The 15,525-nt window shown below is 40.8% G+C and overlaps 2 protein-coding genes and 1 long non-coding RNA gene across 3 annotated transcripts; 1 reads left to right on the top strand and 2 right to left on the bottom strand.

The window, feature by feature from the left end:
* The first annotated feature begins 175 nt into the window (after positions 1-175).
* On the top strand, positions 176-6,766 carry ankrd13a (ankyrin repeat domain 13A). Its single transcript, XM_061278674.1, has 15 exons — positions 176-634; positions 1,123-1,258; positions 1,388-1,512; positions 1,610-1,655; positions 1,895-2,038; positions 2,114-2,303; positions 2,636-2,702; positions 2,795-2,876; positions 3,495-3,556; positions 4,033-4,163; positions 4,238-4,395; positions 4,474-4,614; positions 4,688-4,848; positions 4,930-4,994; positions 5,265-6,766. The coding sequence occupies exons 1-15, from the start codon at positions 527-529 to the stop codon at positions 5,461-5,463; spliced, it is 1,815 nt and encodes a 604-aa protein (XP_061134658.1). The 5' UTR covers positions 176-526; the 3' UTR covers positions 5,464-6,766.
* LOC133154173 (uncharacterized) lies at positions 6,258-7,557 on the bottom strand. Its single transcript, XR_009714432.1, has 2 exons — positions 7,418-7,557; positions 6,258-7,297 (listed from the first exon to the last, which is right to left on the bottom strand). It is a non-coding gene; the product is annotated as an uncharacterized LOC133154173 (long non-coding RNA).
* Positions 7,558-9,950: 2,393 nt separating this feature from the next.
* slc6a4b (solute carrier family 6 member 4b) lies at positions 9,951-14,365 on the bottom strand. The gene is made up of 13 exons (XM_061278791.1): positions 14,155-14,365; positions 13,300-13,434; positions 12,919-13,138; positions 12,685-12,823; positions 12,484-12,618; positions 11,712-11,815; positions 11,473-11,600; positions 11,293-11,405; positions 10,939-11,070; positions 10,767-10,866; positions 10,575-10,675; positions 10,199-10,366; positions 9,951-10,106 (listed from the first exon to the last, which is right to left on the bottom strand). Exons 1-13 carry the CDS (start codon positions 14,351-14,353, stop codon positions 10,026-10,028), a joined length of 1,755 nt encoding a protein of 584 aa, XP_061134775.1. The 5' UTR covers positions 14,354-14,365; the 3' UTR covers positions 9,951-10,025.
* Positions 14,366-15,525: the final 1,160 nt, after the last annotated feature.

The raw sequence follows: 15,525 nt of genomic DNA, 5'->3' as shown, positions 1-15,525 counted from the left end.
CACTTTTTATTTTGTGATTGGAACGCATGACCATACTGTCACAACTGCAGTGACGTTTTATCGATTCGTAAACGTACCTTTGTAAAATATTTCGACACCCCCATGTTATTACGTTGAATGGACGTGTCCTGCTGGAACTGACTATTTATAGTTTTGTGGGCAAAATAATTAAATCTATGTCATCTGTATCGCAATGACAATTTAGTGCCATGAAAGTGTTTAATCTAGAATATATTGCTACGCGTTTAAATAGCATACATTTTGGTGTAATACTATTTAGTTTCTAAATGGGCTACCCCTGCCTTTGTTATGGACTCTTCCTGCCACTTCCTTGTTCGAACTTTTGTTTTGGGGAAAGCTTAGCACAAGTTTAGAGAGGTAGCGACTACTCTGATTTATTTTGGTTGATAATGTCAACGCCATGATCGATAACAATCGTAGAAGTGTGCTGGTAGAAGCCATCGCTATCACCGTGGTCGTGTTTAGAAAAAGATCGCTAACGTTGCTTTAGGCTCCACATACAGAGATGTCTTTAGCTAATGTTAGCGAAAACATTCAAATGGAGTTCCCACTGCACTCCTCAGTTTGGGAGAATAATTACAGGAAGCTGGAGCAGCAAATTGTACTATTGCAGGTTAGTAAAACAACCTTGTTGTCGGAAATGTAAAGCACTAACCCTTGTTAGCTCAACGAAGCTAGGAAATTCCTACGAGGAAATAGGCCGCCTTGTTTGACAGATCTGCTCATTGCTACACGTTTCATGTACTAAATGCACGATTTTTAACTAGTACTATTGTAAATTAGTCATTTACATATTACTAAACACGTACAATCACCGACCTCACTATGAGGTACACCTGCTCAATCTTTGATCAATGATCAGTTTTGATTGACACTCCCAAATAGTATTATACTTCATAATTTACGCCATATTTATTAACGTATTTTGTTTTGTCAAAATATGTCATATTTTAATTGGGTTGTGGGTGTGTCGACTTTTTATACACTATATGATGATGACCCCACCCGCATGTCTGCTACGTTTTAACCTATAGAAGACCTACCTCATTTGTTGTCCTCCCTTTCTGTAACTTTTTTTTTTTTAAATGTGAAATTCCTTAGGATGAGATTGAGTGTGTGGATCCGAGAGGTCGGACACCTTTGCATTTGGCTGTGTCACTCGGGCACATGGAGTCGGTGAGAGTCCTCCTGAGACATGGAGCTCAAGTTACAAAAGAAAATGCCAATAATTGGACAGGTTTGTATTTAACTGTTCCATTCACTGCTTTTTCGTCGATGTGTCTCACTGATGGAGATTATTTTGCTGTCTGTGCACAGTTCGACAGTTTTTTTATCAAAACATTTGTCGTTGCATTTGTCTATCTAGTGCTGCAGGAAGCCGTCAGCACGGGAGATCCAGAGATGGTTCAGTTAGTTCTGCAACGGAGAGACTATTTCAAAGCATCCACTGCTTTGGAAGGAGTACCCGGGCTTTTGTCAAAGATTCGAGAGGTTTAACAAAAGACATGTTTTCCTTTTTTCCATTTACAGCAACATTTAATGTGATTTATGAAACAGTAAATACTTTCTTTCTGTCTTTTGTCCGCAGTCACCAGACTTCTATATGGAAATGAAATGGGAATTCACCAGCTGGAGTAAGTTCTATGTAAAAATAGAGCAAGTTTTTTTGTTTCTCTTTGCACGTTGACTGTCAGGAGTGGACTGAATAAACATTGTTTTGCTGCACTTAAAAATATAGCCAATGACGCAAACATGGGCTTTCCGAGTCCTACTGTCCCAACCACATAATTAACTTTCTTTATTAAAATGACTCAATGTTTTGTCTCACTTTTAATTTTTTTTTATATTTCCCTCATGAACTGTTGCTTCACAGTCCCTCTTGTTTCCCGGGTTTGCCCAAGTGACGTGTGCCGCATTTGGAAAAGTGGAGCAAACCTTCGTGTGGATGCTACTCTTCTAGGCTTCGAGAACATGACTTGGATCAGAGGGCAAAGGAGCTATCTTTTCAGAGGAGATGGTGCGTGTGCGTTCTTAACAACATGAAGAGAATGACGTTATCTGATCAAATGGAACTAAACAAGCTTCTTGGCAGATTCGTGTGCAGAGTTGATGGAAGTGAACCATGATGATCAGATTGTGGACACCGAGCGTTTCATAATATCACAAGAAATGGAAGATGTCACTCTGGAGTCAATGCAGCCAGCAGAACAAGAAGTGGCCAAAAGGTTGACCACGCCAATTGTCAACACCTACTTGGACACCAAGGACATTGCTTTTGAGAGGCAAGGCTCTCATTTTCTTCACTTAATGGCTGGTTTCTTCACAGGTTGCAGTGTGTGCTTGCTTCCAGCTGCACTTTGAAAGGATTCCTTCCCATTTGACTGCTTTTACAGATTAAGTGTGAACATGGTTGACAATCAATCCCACTCATATATTGGTTTACGTAGCCGTACGGTTATAAAAGTACAAAAGACATGACACATTGACGGCTTTAAAATACGACAAATTCCGATGTTGAGCTTTGAGCTAGTTAGTTGACACTATCCAAGCTCACTGATATTGTTTATGATGAACTTCCCCTTGATATGTTTTTCTTTTTTTTGTCTTCTGACAGGAACATGTCTGGAATTTGGGGCTGGAGGACAGACAAAACCGAAGTAGTCAATGGGTTTGAAACAAAGGTTCAAATCATTCTTTTGCCAATGAGAAACAATTCAAATGTATGAGATTTCACATTTGTGTGAATTACCGTCTTCTGCCATCACTTTCTTAGGTTTTCAGTGTAAACAATGTGAATGTCATCATCAGGACAAGGACTGAACATCTTACAGATGAGGAGAAAGCCAGGATAAAAAGTAGGTAGAAGAAAATTGTAATTCCCCTTTGAAGGGGACATTTTTACTTGGATTGAAAAATGACATCATGTAGGAAGCCGCTCTATGTTTTATAAAGTTGCAACAACTTCATGGCGCAATCAAGTAAGTGTCGTTTATAAGAAAATGGTGGGTGTGGAATTTCATCACCAAGACGCACTTAGACTTGTCACTTAAAGTAGCAGTGTGATGCATGACGTTGCCAAACACGCGTATTTCTCTTTGTTTTTCACGTGGTGGGGCTTCATTTGTCGCCAAAGTTGTTCTCACTCTGGCACTTCAGCCAGTCTAGCTAGCGACGTATTGGCGGAAAGACTTGCAGGAACGGTTGTTATGTTAATTACACTGGCATGAGTGCAGCAGAAAGGCTTGTTCACATAGACATGATTGAAACTGGCCAGACAACGAAACATTTATTTAGTTGTTTAATTTCCCAGTTGATGGACGACCAGACACTTTAGAGAATCAATTGTAGGCAAACATTCAAAATTCCAATGTTCTATAATCTGTCCCGTTTAAGATACGTACATTTTGTGAGTGCGTGCGCATGTGTAAAGCTTTGTTATTGGAGAAAAGTGAATGTGGAATTTCTCTTAAAAGGTGAAAGGAACATCCTGGAGTCTCTGCTTGGCACAGTTGAACAGCATATAAGTGCACAAGGGGTAATACGCACATCCTGCCATCAAACACATTAACGACATCCACAACCACAATCTATTGAGATCAAATCCAAGCGCTCTTAGCAAAAGAACATGAGAATGGCACTTGTAACAAGGACCAAAAGTCCATCTGTCGTTTAGCAACCTCCTTCCTGCAGCCAAGAGCATGACATAAAACATCACAAATGGCCTCAAAGTGACATTTTGATGTTGTTTAGTGGTTGAACCAGGAATAAAAGTGCCAAGAAATTTGGCAATTTGAACCTTTTTCCAGGTCATAACTTAAAGCCTTCTTTGTCCTGACATCATTTTTCCATAGTTTCATGGGGATTGGTTAATGGCTTTCATACAATACTACACACTAACAAGACAGATTTATTGCTGGAACAATCTATTTTTTTGTAATTTTTTCTGTATGTGAATTTCAGCTTTTTTTCTTCCCACAAGCTGATGAGTTGCTTGCTTACTTACTGTTACAGGACCTGACACTTGAATATGCAACAGCCACAAACCCCACAGCCATCACTCCAGCGGAATATTTTAATCCCAATTTCGATTTGGGGAACAGAGACATCGGCCGACCGATTGAGCTGAGCGTGCGAACGCAGAAGTGAGACAACGATCCTTAAGATACTTCAAAAGAACATTTTGCGCATGTTCAAGCGGTGTGACCTTCTCACACAGGTTCAAAGGGACATTGTGGATGAGTGAAGATCATCCTCTGTCGCTGGTGGAGCAGGTGACCCCCATCATTGACCTGATGGCTCGGACCAGCTCGCATTTTGCACGGCTACGAGACTTTGTCACGCTCAAATTCCCTCCTGGATTTCCTATCAAAATCGGTGATTGTCGTCGCTGGGAGAATCCCTCTTTTTTGTGTAAAACATCTAAATGATGTAGCGATTTCTTCTGTTTTGCAGAGATTCCTCTATTTCATGTTCTGAATGCCAGGATTACCTTTGGTAACGTGAATAAATGCAGTACTGAAGAGGAAGCCAGCAAAACACCAGCAACCACACCGTCGTCCTTGGGAGACGACGACGACGGCGACGAGGCTCGAGGTAGATGCATATTCAACAACCAAATGTATTAAACTCACTTTGCTTCTCAACCGCCGCTTACCTGCGTGGCCAGTCGCGCCAACATTCCAGGTATGTCCGTCTGTGTTTGCGATACCCAACCACTACCACCGCCGAGGGGGCAGCCGACACGTCACTACGCCCGCTAATGACGAGGAGTTTTTGCAATACGCAATCCATCAAAGTCTATTGGATTCCCACACGAACCGAGAGCAGGTGAGGCCTCAGCGAGCTTCTATTTATGCTACTCTCTCATCTATTTTATTGGGAATGCGTGTCACCTTTCTGTCACTGTAGGAGAGAATAGGTGATGAGCCACACAGCCAATATAATGACGTCATGGTCAACAGCCAGAGTGACAGGTAGATTTTTTGATGTTGAGAAAATGACTGAACCTATTGTAGCAAGCACACAATTGATATTGTGACAGTTAGTTAAAAATGACTTGTGCAATTATGCTTTTGGTCCTAGCATATTGGAAAAATCCACGTCAAGGCCATGTGTGGTTATGTATGCCAGTGTTTGCAACCATTAATGATGCACATATTTCATCTCACATTACCATCGCCACAACAAAAATGGAATGGTCATACATTTCTGATCCGTCTCACAAGCGGCCTCTGTGATTCCAGGAGTATCCCAGAGGGGGTGCTAGTGGATTATGGCGACACCTCCAGCCCCACGAGCACCTTCTCCACCTCAAGCCACGACTCAGAGCTCCACTTGGCCATGGAGCTCTCTGCGCGAGCACAAGAGCGAGAGGAGCAGCTGAGGAAGCAGGAGGAAGAGGACCTGGAGCGGATTTTGCAGCTGTCTCTTACTGAGAAGTAGAAGGACAAAGAGGGAATTAGAAACGGCCCCAAAGCGGCCGCGTCACCTCATTGACATTTTCCTGTCCTCTGTAGACCACTTTAGGGTTTCTTTATTGTGGGGGTGCGCCTTAGCTGGAGGCAAAAAGATTCAGCTAACACCGTGACTTGGGCCGTAAAGCGGTCTATGCAAATTGGGACCGCAGATTTTCCCTTTAACAGCCTAGCCTAAACGGGCAAAACTTTCCTTCTCGTTAACTTTTTAGAGAGTGTTTTGGGCTAAGAGGTTATTTCGTATCTACGTCCTGAGGCATTGTGGGCTTTTAGTACGTCAAACGGCAGCCTCATCATATCTTAGTCTTACGGCAGCTCCCAAGAATGTTATCAAAAATGACTACTTCAGGCGACGCAACCTAAGTTGCTACTCCCACTTAAGAATTAAGTGCCAGAGCACAGTTTATATTCTTGGTGTGGTTTTAATCTTAAATTTCTGATGTGATTGAGTTTGGGGAATAAAATAATACTTTGCTGAGGACCACCAGGGGTTTTAATGCTACAAGCCATTTCCATTGGATAACAGAAATCTCAGGGTCAAGTTGTAACAATTCTTTCTTTGGAAGTTTTAAACTACTGGTTATTAGTATCACATATCTCTCTGCCATACTACTAACTAAAAGTACATGCAGGTTTCTTGTACTTTTCAGAAGGCCAAGAAGAAATTGCTGCGAGAGAATGCAAGTTGCTGCAGCAGTTGTATATATTGTTGGTTTGTTTTGTTTTAAGTGGAATTTGTAGGGATTTTTTTTGCTGCCTGAGCAAACACCAGCAATAATGCCTCCGTTCAAAAATGCAACAGCAGCCTGTGCAGGGTGCAGTCCTGTGCAAGCAGTCTCCATATTCCTGAAGGCAGTCTGACTTGATTGTTCCTCCTGTAGCCACAAACAACTTCAAACCTCTTGAGTGCGTGCAGGCCACATCAGGATCCGATTCATTCATTTGTTTTCTTTCAGCATGTGCCAACAGACACTTTGTCTGTTACTTGATGGAAAGTTTGTTTTGCCACCCAAAACCTTTTGATTATTTCCTTATCCGATAGGAAGCAAGTTGTACCCATCGTGATGTTGAATAACCACTGTAATGTAGTTATTTTACATATATGACCAACCACTAACCTGAGTGCTTTCAGCTAATCTTATCCTCTGTGGTACATGATGAAAAATGAGCCGATATCAGTTTGCCAACCTTTTAATAAAGGACAACTTTTGGTTCAGTCAACTGAGATCTTTGAGCTACAGATCTTCCTAAAATAAAGCACTTTACTTGCATATATTTTGTCTGTGACTTCATGCACTTTGTGAGAATGCAGACATACCTTTGTTAAACCTTCATAATATTAACGAAAATAAAAATCACTCCTATTGGGTCATATTAAATTTAATGAGCAACACACGACTCAGGTAGCATTGTAAACAACCAAAACGTGCATTTACATCACGAGGTCAATGAGATGCATTTCATCGCATATGGTATAAGTCTTAACTCCAGATAAATAATATAAACACACAAAAGTCAAATTTGAAAACACAATATACAGTATATCGCCTGAGGTGGGATCAAGGAAACCCCTAATAAATGGGCAAGTGGCAGTGCCACTCCAGCCATTGTGAAGCCCACCTTTCTCTGGTGGGTGGATTTGATGACAATTGAGTGGCCCCTCAAGTTATTGATTTTGGAGTCCTTTGTCTCCGTGACTGAGGAGCGAGGACACGCTCAGCGCCTGGGTAGAGGCTTGTAGACGCACACCGCCATGATGATCATCAGCAGCAGGAGGACGCCGAGGACGCTCCCCAGCGCGACTGTGCACAAAAACTCGCAGCAATTTATTCAACCCTAATTTGACGTGTTTCTGATTTAAGCAGCAAAAGGACGTAACAGGAAAAGGCGCGGTCAGCCAATCATTAGTGATGATTTCTTACCTAAATTTTGCTTCAGTAAGACCACGTAAGGTCTCTCGGCTACTGTAAATTCCTCGCCTTGGCCATCTACCAATATCATTAGCGACATTATGAATAAAGACTGTGGGAAGGCAGCTAGCATCACAGCAGTGGAAGCGGAAGAAAGGAAGGTGATGAAAATGATGCTGATGGGAGCGAGCGCTTCCGCTGCGGCTACGGGATCGGGGTCCTACAACCGTCGAATTTTTGGACTCAGCAAAAATAAAATGATTAATTAAAAATAAATTGTATAGTGTTGTGTAATTTGTAGCTGCTACTTGAACGAAACAAAATAGCTAATGTTCAAATCATTTTCAAAGAATATGACGATCGCTAAGAAAGATTCAATTATAGCCCCTTCTATTAAATGTTAAACATATATGGCTGAGAATTACATTTATCATACCATCCAAAGTCATGGTTTCAGTTTAAAAAAAAGAAAGAAACCGACATACTATTCTTGTCCAACACTTCATAATAACAATCAGGAACAACCCGAAGTTTAAAAAAAATCGTTTAGAATCGTGACATTGTGATTAATAGGTATGATTTAAATGAATGGGCCAGGACGTTAGACAGGACGTCAGTGGTTATTTATGAGGTGGGAAAAGGTTTTAAGATGTAATTAACCACAAAAGCTGACTTCTAGATTATAATTATAAGGTCAATGTGATGAAATTACTCTACGAAAAGTTGAAGCAGTTCCATATACTACAATGAGCCATAATATAAAATCAAAGTTGGATCATCACGCAGCAGGCACGTTCGCAGGTCTTGGTAGTTGTGGTAGCTGTCGACAAACCTACACTACAATTATTATAAAACCTCGTGTCTTAGTGGAAACCATCATCCAAGTGTCAGGCCTCCATCACATTTCACATGGCTGAAATGTCAAAGAGCAATCAAGAATGATGTAAAGGTCAAGTTCCTTGGGGTTATATCCTTATATAATTACTTTGCATGAATGTTTATGGCCTTTAGCTTCATCCCGAAAGAACCATTTCATAACACATATTGCCCCTGATTTGCAGCAAAGGTTTTGAGGGACGGAATGAAATATTCACACTAATACCATTGCTGCATCTATTTGATTTATTTGTCGGTTTGTCTCTACCAATCGCCGCTCATGTTATTTAGGAGCAGCACCAGCAGCCTATTAAGAAACATCTCTTTTATGTGTTTCCTGTTGTATACTTCAATGGTCACTGACACAAAGAAGCTTTGATCAACATCGGTGAGAAGCTCAATGGTGGATCGTACTGTATGTTACAAACTACTTTATACTCTTGTGTATGTTCCTACTTGTAGTGTTTGTAGTGATGGGGCTTGGTTTCTTTACCACAACCAAAATGACATCTAAAACGGGCTTTTAATGGACCATAATAAGTGTTTGCATGTGTGCATGTTTGTTAAATTGGAATTAAGTTCACCGTGTCATAAATATGAAATCATGATTGCAATTTATTGTTTTTGGCTTGGTAGCACATATTGTTAAACTTCCCTCCTCCTGTTAGAGCAGTGGAAAACCAGCCAACTCAAATGATTTATAGAATAATGGACACTAAAATTAAATCAGACATTTACTGAAATAATGTAATTCATACAGCAATCATCACTTTTCTCATCACATTACTCACTGGATAAAAAGAGAAAGTTAAAGCGCGAGGATATGAGATTTGACCAATGTTGAAAAAAAATAAATAGGCATCTTCATTTATCAAGTCAAAACACTGTTTGGGGAGGCACAATATCTAAACAACCAATACCCATGATGTACACCCACTGACATATTTAGGAAGATTAAGGCCAAAGAGTCTATTTGAAGATAAGTGAAGAATCAGACAGAAGTGTAAAACGATCTCGTTGCGCAACCATCTTATCACTATGTTTCCACTAAATTGCCCTGATCTTTTGATTATTGACAGACTGTAACGTTGTGGGGGGGGGGTTCTGTCCTGTCCCTCAGTCAAGCCTCATTTTCTCATTTGTTTTCATTTTCATTCATAAATGTTTGGCAGCTGATATAGAAACCTACACATCATGTGAAGATGTTGTATTGCAAATAATTACGCAGAGTAAAAGTCACAATTAAAAAAAAAAAAAAACACAATCTGTCTTCAAACTGCTGCCAGAAATACATCATTTGTTAATTATATAAAATCACACGTTATTGACTTAAAAAAATTAGCTGAACACACATCCAACTTTTATCATAGTTTGTAAACAGCGGTTGACTTGACGCAATACCCCATGCAAGGCAATGCACGCTGTTATTTTCCTTCCTTCTTTATCAGTCAGTGTGAAAACAATACCAGGTACAGACTCTTTGAGACTATAACGCTATGAAACACCAACTTGCAAAAACTTTACATTGTCCCATCGATCCAGACATATCTTTGAGCACACAAACAAATATTTATTTTTAATATTATCAAAATGTACCTTGTAATTCCTTATTAACTTGATAAGTTACCAAAAAAAAAAAAACCTCACCACATAAGCTGTAAACAGTCATTATGTCACAGATAAAAAAAACTCTTCCGATACAAGACAGACAAAGGTATTTTTTTCATCTATAGTATCTTCTTTCCTATGGAACGATGGCCATGTTTAGGCTGTCGGTGTGAATGTCAGGTAAGGTCCTCTCCGGTCTCAGACACACTGCTAGCCTCTGTCAGTTGGAAAGTCATTCCATTAAGAACATTAGTTTTCCACCCAGGTCTTTTTTTTTTTTCTCTCAATTGACATTGCGGATTCACAGACCTGTTTGAGAGATCCGGGTGTCCACACCATTTTGTAAATCATGTAAATGGGGATCCACATTAGGGATGAAAAGCCAATGATGTATCCAACTGTGATGCTCCAGTCTGGGTACTGATAGTCAAACAATGTGAGTCGTGGGGCTTTCAGTAGCGAACTCACCATGATATACTGAAAATAGAGGAGAGACATGGCATGACCATATAGATGACATTCAATTCACACCAATATTGTGTTTTAAACACAAACTTTTACTAGTGTTAGCCCTTTGTGGCCCCTGACTAGATAATGCGTGGGAAAATAATATTAATAGAGATAACAACATATAGTATAATTGCTTTTATTCAAAATAGTCCTCAAGTAAACAGAGACTTCTTACCGCCAGAAAGGCTGGACTGATAGCAACCCAGCACACCTTCCAAAACATTCCCGGGGCTTTGCCTAGCATGGCTTCAATATCATTGCTGAATCTGTTGATACCTGAAAGCAAGAGATGGATATATCTTGGCGTTGATGCTCTTTGTTGTTGTCCCAGGAAAACATTCAGGCAATCAACCACTCTTGTGTGTACCATAGAACCAGGCAACTGCAATGGCCTCAAGGAACCCCACAGCAATGATGGAACAGCCAACCCCAAACTCCTCCAGCAGCTTCACAACATAGGCACCGCCCTGCCATTCAGCCAATGTTAAGTCACGTTAAGACAAATGATCAAAAATCTAAAAAAAAAAACAACAACATACGTTTGTAAGAGTACTCAGAGAGCCCAGAAAGCAGACCACCACCAAACAAAGAACAAAAAGTTCACGTCTTTGAGAGAACTGATCGGGGTATTCATCCAACACGGCTGTGATGATCGCCTCCAGCCCACCAAACTGAAACAAATAGAGAGTAATTGTCTTCACGGTGTCACATTATTTGCTCTATCTATCACAGCAAGTACATTTTAAAACTTCAATTTGTCCAACTGTAATATCGTATCTGCAGGATATAAAGTTAATTTGCCATTGGACCCGATGATTACATGAAACATCACTTCCATATGTTGTTATGTCATTTAACTCGATTGTGTAGTGAAGGCAGGTGTCAGGATGTACCGTACTGTCCAGCCCCAGAGTTATCATCATTACAAAAAATATGATGGCGAAGAAAGTGGAGCCCATCATGTTGGCGATGGCCTCGGGGTACGTGATGAAGAGTAAACTGGGTCCTGTGATCAAACCAACATTTTATGAGGTCAGTATGAATTTGGATCATTTCTAATGTCTTGAGGTCACCTTTATCTCTGGCAACATCCTCAACTTTCACTTTCCTCATCTCCGCCATGTAACCCAGCACGGTAAAAATGACGAACCCTGACACGAAACTGGTCACACAGTTCACCAAACTGGTCACAATGGCATCACTAAAGAAGCGCAAGAGAAAACATACAATTCAATGTGAAGCTTATTTCTTGTAATAAAATTCAATTAGTGTCTTGGATTATATGAATAGTCCAACCCGAGTCCGTTCTTACCGATAGCAATTGTTAGTGAAAGGGTTATAGCTGGAGAGTGCCAGTAGCACTCCAAAGCCTGGACCGAGGGAAAAGAAGATCTGAGCAGCAGCATCAACCCACACCTTTTAAAAAAATGCAGAGGGGAAACCATGAGTCTGCAAATGCAATTCTAACTGGGACAAACTCGTTATATTCAAGGCGAAATCCCAAATAAATCATCATTGTTATTAGACCAAATGATGTGGACGCCAAGTGGTGTTGTGCAATTAAAGCATTTTTTTGGCTGCCTTGTTGCCACCCAGCTGTTCGCAGGGAGATCTGAAGAGCAGCGTGTTAAAAAGATGAGGGCAGCGTTGTGAGTGAGAAAAAGGAGGCCTTTGTTAATGGGCAGAAAATCTAAACCAATTATGCATCTTATTATGCTCCTCTGTAGCTTATTTATGCATCTCATTTCGTCTCATCCATATTCGCCTCCAACCAAAGCGCACACAGGTTTTAGCATAACGCCTCGGTGAGCCACAGAAAACCTTTTATCGTCTAGGGATCACACATTACATTTCTATACAATTATTTTCTGTCTCGGCAAAATTGTTCCATATTCAAAATGGTTCAGATGCTTTCTCAATACAGGCATAGTCAATGTTTTAAATTAGTAGTTATTAGAATGCTGCGTAATATAGAGCATAGATTCTCGATCAGTGTAATGAAATAATGCAGAGTGAAAAAAAATGATTAGGATTGTCTAAATTGTTTTGGATATGTTTACTTTTCAGGGAAGAGGACCACTCACACTGGTCTCCAGCAGTTTCTCCCAATTGGGTTTGAGGTAAAATTCCACTCCTCTCCAAGCACCTGGCAAAGTTGCACCGCGGATCAACAGGATGAAAAGGACAATGTAGGGCAGAGTGGCGGTCACCCATACAACCTGGATGCGAAAGGAGACAAGTGAGAAAAGGAGGGGGTGGGGAGAATAGCAGTGACAAGGTGTTACCTTGCCAGAAGTCTTCACCCCCTTCCACAGACTAAAGTAAACAATGGTGAAAATGAGAAAAAGGCAGAGCATCAGCTGCCAGCGAACACCTCCCACATTTCCCAGACCCGCCGACTTGTGGATCTCAAGGACATTCCTCCTGGTAGGGGTGAACACATTCTGCCATCAGCACCCCTTCAACAACTTTCAATCCTGACATGCCTTTTCTTATTAGTCAAACTTACATGCACTTACGTGTAAAATTCCTCTGCCGGAGATCGTGAAGAATTCGTCCAGGTGACGTTATCCATTCCAAAATAATTGGTGCAGTTGTCAGTGTTCCACACGTTGTCACAGTTTGTCCATGGCAAGATGGTGGAGAAGGAGGAGTAGAAGTAGAAGAGGGCCCAGGCGATGATGGTGTTGTAGTAGAAAGAAACATACAGAGCGATAACGCAAATGGCATATCCTATACCTAAAACACACAAAAAAGCAGACCAATGATTAAAGTAACATATTTGTCATTTTTCAAATTGTAAAATTTGCACAAAAGGGCAGATTTTTTTGGAGACAGCATTTTTTATTGTTGTCAAAGTGTAGATAATATGATAGATTTCCTGGCTGCATTTGGCTTACCTTTGAAGATGGGACAAATGTGTTTCCATATGGATATGGCTCCAGTTCTGTGGAACTGTCCCAGAGCCAGCTCCATATAAAAGAGCGGCACCCCGCCAAAGATGGCCATCAGAATATAAGGGATGAGAAAAGCTCCTGCACTCTCACATGCGCACGCACACACACACACACACACACACAGACGAAGGCACACCAGCCAAAATTAGGATACACTGTTCCACAAAGTATTGTATTCAGGATAACTATTTATATTTATAGTTTGTAATATAATGACAGGCAAAGTGAAGATGTATGTTTAAGAGGCTTCAATTAAAATGTTTCATTGTGATTTACCTGATTGCATTTTTCTGCAGTCAATTTCGTTGGCACAAACCACATTTGCTAATGAAATTGCTAATAAACTTTATGCTATCTATGGGATTTACAATAATTCAATTTGAATTCAATAATCTAATCACAAGTGTGGTTAAAAACGAACAGCTCCTGAACAAATATCACCCTAATTATAGTAACACATTTAAAAATGGTAATTTATTTGTTTAGAAGTGTAAGTTTATTATTCGTTGTTTTGATGTGCTGGTGGAGATTGTGTGTCATTGGCTTCTTAAAATCTGTTAAATTTGAATGTGATTTAAAAAAAACGATTTTCTGGTCTTCTAAACATGACATAAAATGAATGTCATTTAGTCCTCTTTTTCAGAAAATACGGTAATTCTTCGAGAAACACGCTACTTTCAGTACCATGGACAGCGTGCGTGCACTTGTAGCGTGTTTGCTGATTATTCTTAAAATTACATGCAAATGGCCTACTTAACATAGATGAACAATGATAAAAGTAAAAAAATAATATCTCACCGCCACCGTTCTGGTAACATATGTAAGGAAACCTCCAAACATTTCCCAAGTCTACAGCAAAGCCCACGACAGACAAGAGAAAGTCCATCTTTTTGCTCCATTTGTCCCTTGAGTCAGTTTGCGTGATGATTGGCATCTGGACCGCGTTGGACGCGTATCCGGGTTTTGGGGACCCGTGGTGGATCAGACTACCGGCCATGACCACTGAGATCTGTTGGGCCCACCGGACTGCGAAAAGTCAGCCACAGGAGCAGCTCCATGAGGGGTGGGGCGTGGGTGGTGAGCGGGCGCTGTGGGCGGGGCCTTGATATACGCCTCGATTCACCAGAGAGGATCTTTTTGCAATGCAAGGAAGATTTCGTCATAACCTTGTATATGTGATGAAGTTTGGATTGATGAAAGCCACATTAGAATTTTTAGGAGAAGTTGTAAATAAAGCCTTTTTAGAATTAGGAGTATGAAAGCATTGGGAATGATATTTGCACATTATAACCACGCAAAGATAAGTGCTGCATCATACTGGCCTACACAACATCTATTTACCAAATCAGTTTTGAAAATGTCAGACCTGATGCAAATGAAGGCCACAAGAAGGCCTCATTTACTGTATAAATCCAGAAAGCTGTTGATAGCCAAGTGTACCGCTTCCTTGAATAGAATCACAGAGGCTAAAATGCTCTTATTAAGAAAACCTGATAAATGATAAATCAAATCCATCGCTTTTAGCAGCAAGCGTATTAAAAAGATTGCACACCGGAAGAGATCTCCCATTGGTTCTGTGACAGCAGAGTGCATCAAATGAAGTTAGTCTGGTAAATTGAGACACATACAGTTCCATCATTAAGGTGTCACCTTTAAAGCTAATGTCTGTGTCCGGTGAGCCTGTAAGAAACTAAATGGCCATTGCAGCGCGAGGAGATGGAAAAATATATTTTTTGTTCCCATTTTTTGCAGCAAATATAATAGCAGCCATTCTTCTGGGACAAGTAATATTTCTTTTTAGATGCTGAAATGTGTCTCAAACATTTTCAATATCAGAGATAATTGATTTGGTGTGAAGTGGCCTGGCTCACAATTTCAAGTCTCGACCCTCTCAAAGGCGTTCGATATGGTCGGTCGGCTCATGTTCTTCCACAGCAAAATGCCTTCATGGATAGCAATCAGCTGAGGGCGGAGGGGCGCAAGCTGTGGCTGCTCAGCCGAGGTGTGCTCTTCCCGAGGGCCTACAAGCAAAAAGACAACAGCTCACATTGCTTTGGCCTTCTCCAGCATACCATTCTGTCAATCTACATTGGCACACGGCAGTAGAAGAACATCAGACTGACAGGAGCCTCCATCGCTTGTACGAGCACGTCGACTCCAATCACAATG

The sequence above is a fragment of the Syngnathus typhle genome, linkage group LG5, assembly GCF_033458585.1.
Source record: "Syngnathus typhle isolate RoL2023-S1 ecotype Sweden linkage group LG5, RoL_Styp_1.0, whole genome shotgun sequence".
Classification (NCBI taxonomy): Eukaryota; Metazoa; Chordata; class Actinopteri; order Syngnathiformes; family Syngnathidae; genus Syngnathus; species Syngnathus typhle.
Note: the sequence above shows the minus strand (reverse complement) of the source record. Positions and strands in the feature narration are given on the sequence as shown.